We start from the raw sequence: 9043 nt of genomic DNA, 5'->3' as shown, positions 1-9043 counted from the left end.
TTCATATGTAGGCCTAGTCAAGAAAGGCACTCGCTAAAACAGAATGAAATGAAAAGACATGATCGTAGTAGTCTCAATCAAATGACGGTTTCCAGAGTTATCTACCAGAGGGCGCTAATTGCGAGGTAAACAAGAAAATTGGAAAATTGTACAAGCCGCAGGTAAAAGTGTTATGTTTTTACTTATTCAGTTGCATAACATAATGTGATTGAAATCAATCTCAGAAAAGTAAATTGAAATTTAGAATGTTGAGAAATATATAGTTTCCGCAACTGTATCTTTTGTATACATAGATTTTATCTGTTGTAAACATAATGTGTGTTAGACATTTGAACGTGTTTGTTCCTGTTTTCAAAGTAAACTATTAGCCTATATCAAACAGAAGTAACCACAATCCATCAACTGGACACCAGTTTTCTTCACTTAAATTGAACAGCGTATTTTACATTGAATTTGAAAATTAAACAAAAAAATCCCTTAGTTTAGAGAAGAGAAGCCTCTTAAATTTAAAAAAAGAAAGGCACGGCATGATAGATAGGCCTAACTTTTCTTCTTTTTTTTTTTTCTTTTTTTTTTAAATTCCTAACTGAAGTGAGGGTTCGAGACACAATTACAATACTCTTGTTTTCTTTCTTCAAATTTACCTGTAAATTATACATAAACTCAGAGCCACGGTGTCTAAAAGACGCTGGCTCGCTAGCCTGGAGGTTGCGTGTTCGATCCCTGCATTGACCTGTGATTTTCCGGCGTGTTTTCCCCTTGTCAGTGGTGCAGGATGGAGGACCTGACAAGGACAGCTGTCTAGTTGATTGGATAGGATGAAAAACCGAGGACCTGTGTTGTGTATATTTTGCGTGCACGTAAAAGATTCCTTGGCAGTTGAAATTTGATATAAGAGTAGGCCATAGGACACTGCATGGCGTATGCCCATCTTCATTAGCCCAGTCGGAGCAGAACAGCAGGACGTTAAACCCCATTTCAATTTATTTCATGTTTTGTATACATTAACTTTATTTTTTGGATCATATTTATAGCTAGATAATTATGCTTCAGATCGAAGTAATTAATTTTATTTGTTACATAACATTATACTGACTTCCTATTTATGTGAAAATACAACTCGACTCTCATATAAATAATGTTTTTATTATTAATCCAAAACAATTATATGTTTATTTAACAATAAATAATTAATTACATGTTTATTTAACAATACCATAAGTAAGTGTCTAACAGTTTAATTGGCCTTAACTTCGATGTAGGGGCCTACAACTCAGATAATTAACTGCTATTACAATAACAAAGGAGGTGATCGAAACAGCCCGACCAGAAAATAGATTGGGATGAAACAGCCCGAGGTGAAATGGTGTTGTGAAAAAGATCAAATTTCAATTAGATTGCTGTGAGAATTGTATATCAGACGACTAAAAATGATAGTTTTGATTTATAAACCCATAGTAAGCTACAGTGCCATAGCAGTGTTGACAAACAATTAAACTGAAAGGGCACAAGACCATAATTCATAGAAAATGGAAGTTCCATCTGTTGGTAAAATATTAAAATTGCAATACTTGTACCAGTCCATAAATTTCTAATGAAGAGAAAACTTCGTAGTATTTTGGTGTTTGTAAGACATATTTTTTAGTAGGCCTAATTCACAATTAAGAGCTTATTGAAATTATGAAAGTGTGCTGCTCTCCCTTTTTTCGCGAGGTCGTCAAATGGTTGTGTTTCAACACTAATTAATTTTAAAATCTGAAATTCAAATTGTCACCTTAAATTTTAAATTGAAAATTACAAAGGTAGAGATTGTACCATTCAATAAACCATACAGCATTTATTTAGTGATGGATGCCATCTCTGCGGGTTAAAAATCATTATTAAGCTTTCATATTACATATGAAAGCTTATTGTTTCTGTTAAGATTATTATTGTTATTTTTTTTTTGTGTTTTGTCCACAAATCGGATTTCTCAGAATCTAACCATAGGATCGTTCTGAAACTTTTACCTATCCCCCCAAAAATTGGTGGTGGCTGTTGATTAAATATATTTTCAAAACGTTTTACGAATCCGAAATCACCGAATTTTACGAAGGAATGCATTTGACCTACAATGCTGTAACTCTGTGACTATTTGACCTATTTTACTAATTCTTTTTTCTTTGAGTATCTTGAAACATTTACTTCAAATCTGCAATTTCGGATTTTGGCATTTCGAAAATTCGTCGCTGTCATTTCGAACCGGAAGTTATTACCAATTTGACAACTTCTTTAATAGTTGTGCGATTTTCGTGAAATTTAGAATGTGAGTAGATCTTGCCAATGCGACTTCAATGATGTCCTTGGAAATTTTCTAAATTATCTCCCCTTGGTGAAATTAAGGATCAAAGTTTTCAAAAAAATCGTCGAAATATAGGTCAGAATGACCTAAAAAAAATATTTGATACTAGACAAGTAATTACTGATTCGTACACAAAATATGGAGTTTGTCGATCGAACCGGAAGTGCCACCATCTTTAAACGTGAAAAATCAAAAAGGCTTTTTTGCTATTTTACTTACAGACTCGGGCGTCATATTTTCGGAATCCTGGAAGGAATGTCTAAAAATCTATCGGATCAGAATTTTGATTTCGGTCACGTGATGGTCACCATTTTGAATTGAAAATGAAAAATAGAAGCAATTTGAAGGGCCGGGACTTTGGAACACAAGAACTCTCCTTCTAATTAAGCTAGAATGTTCAAACTTGGTGTAGGCGTTCACTAGGTCAATGTCATGATTGAGTTCAAAGATGAGCATTTTTTGCCTAGGGTAAGCAGAGATAAGCAAGCTGATTTGTTGATTCTTTAGGGCACGATGACATTGGTTATAATGAATGGAGGGCGATGAAACTCTTGTCAATCGAGAGGCTAATAGCTGGCCTGTTGTGTGAATCATTGTATCATTTTTTGAAAATGTCCGGGGTAGCCGAAAAAAGGAGATCGAAATCCAAAAAGTCGTATTTTTACGATTTGGGGCATTTTTAGAGGTCGTGTAAAGTAAAATAAAGCATGCATATACATATATTATTGATATTAAATATATCATATAAAAAACTAAACAATGAATCAGCTGTCATTGACAGATTTTATATTATAAGCATGGTCAGTGGAAGGTCAGCGTATTGTCTAACTTGAACTCACTGACTCCGTAACATTATTGTGGGTATGGTATAAGCTGAATTTGATGAGATGCACATATCTCGTATGACTATTTGGTACTTACAGTGTTAGACTTTGTCGTAACGTAAATCAAATTTACGCTGTATTATTCATTACCAAGGATTTAGAAAGGAACGAGAACAATTACTTACAAAATCTCGCTGGGATAAATTCCGTGAATGTGCCCATGAATGGCTAAAACTTGATGGGCGAGCGAAATGGATAGCTGAACAGGCGACTTCGGGTGATATAATCAAACAAGGAATTTATCGACGCGCCAAAAGATACTGGATTTCACCCAACATGCTACAGGCCTTTTACAGACAAATTCCGAATTGGGTCTGCCCGTAATCGTATAGATAAAGAAAAATTAAAATCCCCGGCTACAATCCAACCAGGGAATAGCGGGAGTGTAGACGATCTGGGACCTAGCTCTCCAAACAAATTACGCTCCTGAAGCAAAAAGAAAGAGTAAATCGGTGCTGCCTGTTGTGTGTATTATATGTAAAAAACGTGACAGATTTGTCACTGTTGGAGAAAATAGGAAGAAGGATGTATTAACACAGACTCAGACCCAAACAGGCTCAGGTAGGCCTAATGTTAATATTATGTTACTTACTAAATTTATAATTATTACTAATAAATATTAAATATATTCATCCTACAGTTTTTAATTATTGTGTTGTTGTTTTTGTTGTAAATGGAATCAGAAGTGCTACTGCAATCACTGTAAAATTGTTATGAAGCTAGCCATTAAAGCCCTTTACCCCATTTGTTGATTTGGCACAGTCATTGGTTAAAGTGTTGCACATTTGCTTGCACAAGGGATGAAACATAGAGAAGTTAACTTGTTTTTTATTTTCTTGGCCCACTTGTAGGTGCCTTGCTAAGACGATCTGTCTCTAGACCATTTCCGCTCACACAAAGGATCTGAACTAAACCGCATGCCAGAGTTGACCAGCCAGGTACATGTACATGTAGGCCTCAAAGTGACATTCCCTCCCCCTCCTTGAGCACAAACAACATTCAACGCTATATGGTGTATAATTTGTTTGCAAATTTGTTTGTAGGCCAACTGTTGAAAGCTGCTGAATTGAAAGAGGATGAAGATATTTTAAGGCATATCAGAGGGCAAGATTGTGTGGCCATTGAGGTCAGATATCACCAAAAATGTTATAGGCAATATACATGTACTGAATTTCTTAGACAGTTATCAGAAAGGTAAATATTTGTGATGTTTTTTTTATTTGTATTCTCCGCCTTCTTGCCACTGGTATTATTCAAATAAAACTGAACCATGGGTGAGTCCTGAAATTACTATGTTTTTGTCCAGTGGACGTTAAACCGCAATTCTCCTCTCTATCTCTCCTTGTACTGCTAATGCCTTCCTGTCTTCATTAGCTGGTTTCTGCATGAAAATAAGATGTTAACCCCTGTGTAAGTGTCTTTTTCCTCTGTTGTACGAAATTAATGAGAGTAAACCAAGCTCCAGAATTTTGTTTTAATTGTGTACATGTATATGTTTATTTATATTTTTCAGCAAAGATGACTAGCCCTCCGTCGAATATTAAACCACATACAATATATTCTGTGAAGATGTCATAAGAGAAATAATCATAAATGGCCAGCAAAGTTGTCTTGTACAGAGAGAGAGAGAGAGAAATGGGGTTTAACGTCCACTCAATACAAACTAGGTCATTTTGGGACTAACATACGGTTTCAATTTTATTTCAATAATTCGCTTGCGCGTATGGGCCTTTAGCAGTGAGAGGAAACCGGAGTGCCCGGAGGAAACCCGCGAGGTTGAGAAGACGCCTCTATCTCCATGCCACATACGCTCACACCTGGGATCAAAGCCACAGCCACAAGCCAGAGGTGACCGACCAGCTAGAGGTCGAAGCGCGGCACTCTAGGCCATCCCAACCCCCCTTTCTTGTACAGACCTGTGCATGTGTAGTCAATGTGAAAATGAAAAAAAAACTGTTAAAGAGACCGAATTTGATGTTAATACATTTAGTGACAGTGATGATGATAATGAAGATTAACTTTGATGACATTTGATGTGCAGAGTAACTGTTTAATTTTGATTTTCAATGATTGTTTCACTTTAATAAATAATTTCACAACTGTTCATCCTGTTTTCTAACCTTTCCCTTCATTCCAGCCCAGATACACAATTATTTTTTTTAACTTATATCTACATGTATGTTTGTAATTTGACCATTAATCATATCCGAAATAGTAGTTCACAGCTACATGTACAGTTGTAAAAATACTGTAGTGGCTAATTGAAAGGGAACATGTATGTGGGTTTAGAATGTTTATCTTAGTGGAAAAAAATCATGTGGTTCAATGCTTATAAAGTGCTACTGATCTCCATTATTTCAAAAGCATATCACTCAACTACTGTCAAACATATCCCCTGGCTAGAATATGCTACAAATCGACTCTAGCATGTTCCATACAAGCGATAATTTCTGAGCAAACATCCAACAACCAACCCTAACAGGCCCTTGAGATCCAACAAACAAAATAATTATTGGGCTTGTTTGCCCACACCTGGTCTTATGATTCATACAAGACCTGATAGTCTATCAATTACAGGCATTTGACAGAAAGGGAGATAATTCTTTTTTACCGTTAATGGATTTCCACAATTCTTTATTCACCCATGACATTTGTGTTTTGAGCATTTTTATTTACATCAAAATCTGTCCAATAAACTGTTCATTGCCAAGGATGAAGGCATGAGGTGTTTTACCAACTATTTAATTTTATGTCAACTTCAGAATTGTTAGTACACAAATAGCATTTATTTGACAATTTTGACGAATTTCATCTGGCCCTAAATCAATAAATTGCAAACATTTTGCTTGGAACTCCCAGATTTTGTCTTCCTGGCATCATAAGCTTTCCAAAAATGTATAGCTTTTCTTTTATGGAAGACCGTGTAGCGGAGTTGTGTTTCTAAGCTAGCTAGAAATTTTGGCTGCAGGCCTACACCTCCCAAGCTAAATTTCCCTCATGTCATCCTGTATAGCAAAGGCATATGCCTGTCTTAATTAACCCAGTACTAAACACAATTTACTTGTTTAATTTTTCCAGCATTTTTCAGGATAGCTGATGGGATGCGGGTCAAGTTATGCCACTTGTCTATTTAATTATTTACCAGTGAAAAATCGAATTAACTTCACCAAATTTTTACTCATTATAATGATTTTTTTTTTCTGTTCATATTATTTCTATGACATGTGACAGTGACTGTGAATATGAAAGCTTTAATATCTGCTTAGCAGATCTAGTTTAAATTATTTTTTTTATACGCCCACATGTGGTCGTATATTGTCGTCGCTCCTGTCCATCTGTCTGGCGATCCACAATTGCTTGTTCAGGTTCTAGAGGCTAAAGTTAATATCCGATTGACTTGAAATTTATACACAGTGTATAAGGTCATGAGACAGAGAATTCTATTCATTTTCAGATTTCCAATAATTACTGCCAGAGTTAAGGCCCTTGATCACTTGTGGACACTCTAGAGGGTAAAGATATAATTGTTTAAGGTCATGAGACAAACAATCAAAACAAATTCTAATGTTTTCAGATAATTACTTCATGTGTTATTACTTGTAATCAGATTTTCATGTGTTGTAAATATTCTCATTACTGACACTCATGGTTGACTTAGCTGCTGTGGGCATATGTTTCGTTGTCTGGCAACCAATCTTTTTGTTTTTCATTTTAGACACAAAGACTTAAAGATGCCTTTAAATCTATTTGGTAACAAATTTAGCCCAAAGAAAACTCCACCAAGAAGAGCACAATCATTATCAAATCTTCACTTAGATTCCACTGCATCCCAAGCTGAATTTGGACTAGACTGTAATAATGTGAAACTAAATCTTGGTGGTAATGAGGTTATGTTTGAAGATGGCATGTGGATACAAGGTAGCCCTCCATGTTATAATATATATTGCATTCTATAAAACAAGGAATTAATGTGAACAAAAAATTATTGTATAAAATGCAACCTACTTAAAGTCATTTTGATTGTCACCCCATCTTTCGAAGAAGGTTGAAGTATTGTGTTGATGAGACCATAACTTCATTTGGTTCCTTCGCCAACCATTGTGGTTGATATAATGGTGTAACTTTCAGATATTTTAACCAGACTGTAACTACTTAGCTTGGCTTAATAGAATGTTAAAATTAGAATACACCAGGTCACATTAATCTTACCATTCATTTCTAGCTATACTTTATCAATCTTACCATTCAGTTCTAACTTTACAGTATCAATCTTATCATTCATTTCTAGCTATACAGTACTTTATCAATCTTTTTCGTCCTTAGAAAGCTGTGTAATTTTATGATTATTGGTAATATATTCACATGTATTCATTTTCTTTACTAGAGAACACAAAAGGAGGAGGTGCTAGTCATTATGAAGTTACAAGATTACGCAAACAAAACCAGCAATTACTAGAAGAAAATAATTTACTTAAATTAAAAATGGATATACTTTTAGATATGGTAAGACAATATATTTCATTTCTTATGTTCCTTTGAACATTAATTGTATTTATAATAAACTCATTAAACAAATTAATAATTTGGAAATGCTTATTCCGAACCACAGTATTTGGGGTTAGGGGCTAGAACAACTTATTATTGGGAGACTGAATAATAAAAAGGTTTAGAGTTAGCTCAGTTATTGTCATACTTTACAATGCTTCAAAAACTATACAAGGGAAGTGTAATTCATACTGTAAATACATGATTTACGAGTACAAGGTAATCGTTATTTGTAAGCACTGTGATTATGAATAGAATTATCCCTAAATATTAAACAACATCCGGCACTATGCCTTCCATTGCTATTTCTTCAGCTTTTATTTTCTGGCATGTTGTGGCTGTGACACCTCTCTGGCTAGTAATAGGGGTGACCTTTAAATTTGTGTAGTCTAAGCTTATCTTGAAATTTCTCCTTAGATACGTTTTTGACAATAAATATTGTTTTGCTCTAGTTTGCATGTAGGTTATTTATTTTGGAAATATATCTCACTCAGAACTGCAGAGATTAGTGAGTAGTGGTTGTAAAATGTCTTAGACATACCAGACTGTGAGAGACGAAGTTCCAGGGTTAGATACATTTAAGACAATCAAATCTCTAAATGATCATATCAAGTGGTCTGTAGAGTGGGTGTGCATGCACACAATAACAGAAACAGAGAAGGAAACAACTACAGTAACAGATTATTTAATGTCTGATATTGATATCATTTCATTAATTTATCACCATTCAGAGATATTTTATTCAATTTTCCTGTACTTTTGTTTTTTCAGTTGGCAGAAACATCAGCAGTTTCTAATTTACATGATAATGAACTTAAGCAGCTTAGAAATAGACCAAATCGATAAAATAATAAATATCTAAATACTCCAGATTTTGTATTTAATAATGTCATGCCGTCCTGTAAACATAAGTCAGTAGTAAAAGTCCAGATGGTTATTTCCCTTGCTTGCTGTTTCAGCGATTCAAATCTTATTGTCAGGTGCCTACAGAATCAATTCTATTACGAAATTTGAAGAAAATAGTTAAACAAGACATCTAGGAAACTTTAACGATTTATTTTTAAATAAACATTTTAATTATTAACCATTTAATGTATCTTATATTCTCAGCATGAGTCTGTGACAGTACAAATCTTTTTTAATTATAAATTTGTTTTGTCTCTTTATTTATCATATGGTACAGTACCATATAGTTGTATATTTATGTAATGTTGAATATTTTTGTAAATAAATCATTTCACTTTTTAATATGCTTGTATGTTAAGGATTTTAT

General features: G+C 34.3%; 1 protein-coding gene across 1 annotated transcript; it reads left to right on the top strand.

The window, feature by feature from the left end:
* Positions 1–95: 95 nt before the first annotated feature.
* Positions 96–9018, top strand: LOC126811451 (protein chibby homolog 1). The gene is made up of 4 exons (XM_050537089.2): positions 96–161; positions 6941–7143; positions 7610–7728; positions 8542–9018. The coding sequence occupies exons 2-4, from the start codon at positions 6957–6959 to the stop codon at positions 8614–8616; spliced, it is 381 nt and encodes a 126-aa protein (XP_050393046.1). The 5' UTR covers positions 96–161; positions 6941–6956; the 3' UTR covers positions 8617–9018.
* The last annotated feature ends 25 nt before the right edge of the window (positions 9019–9043 follow it).

Source organism: Patella vulgata, chromosome 2 (genome assembly GCF_932274485.2).
Source record: "Patella vulgata chromosome 2, xgPatVulg1.2, whole genome shotgun sequence".
NCBI classification, from domain to species: domain Eukaryota; kingdom Metazoa; phylum Mollusca; class Gastropoda; family Patellidae; genus Patella; species Patella vulgata.
This window is presented reverse-complemented; position numbering and strand designations above follow the sequence as displayed.

Bases quoted from the DNA above. Each gene is read 5' to 3' on its own strand.
- LOC126811451 (XM_050537089.2), top strand. From the start codon at position 6,957: ATGCCTTTAAATCTATTTGGTAACAAATTTAGCCCAAAGAAAACTCCA. The intron at 7,144-7,609 runs GTAGCCCTCCAT...TTTCTTTACTAG, and splicing joins AGATGGCATGTGGATACAAG to AGAACACAAAAGGAGGAGGT. The intron at 7,729-8,541 runs GTAAGACAATAT...TTGTTTTTTCAG, and splicing joins TGGATATACTTTTAGATATG to TTGGCAGAAACATCAGCAGT.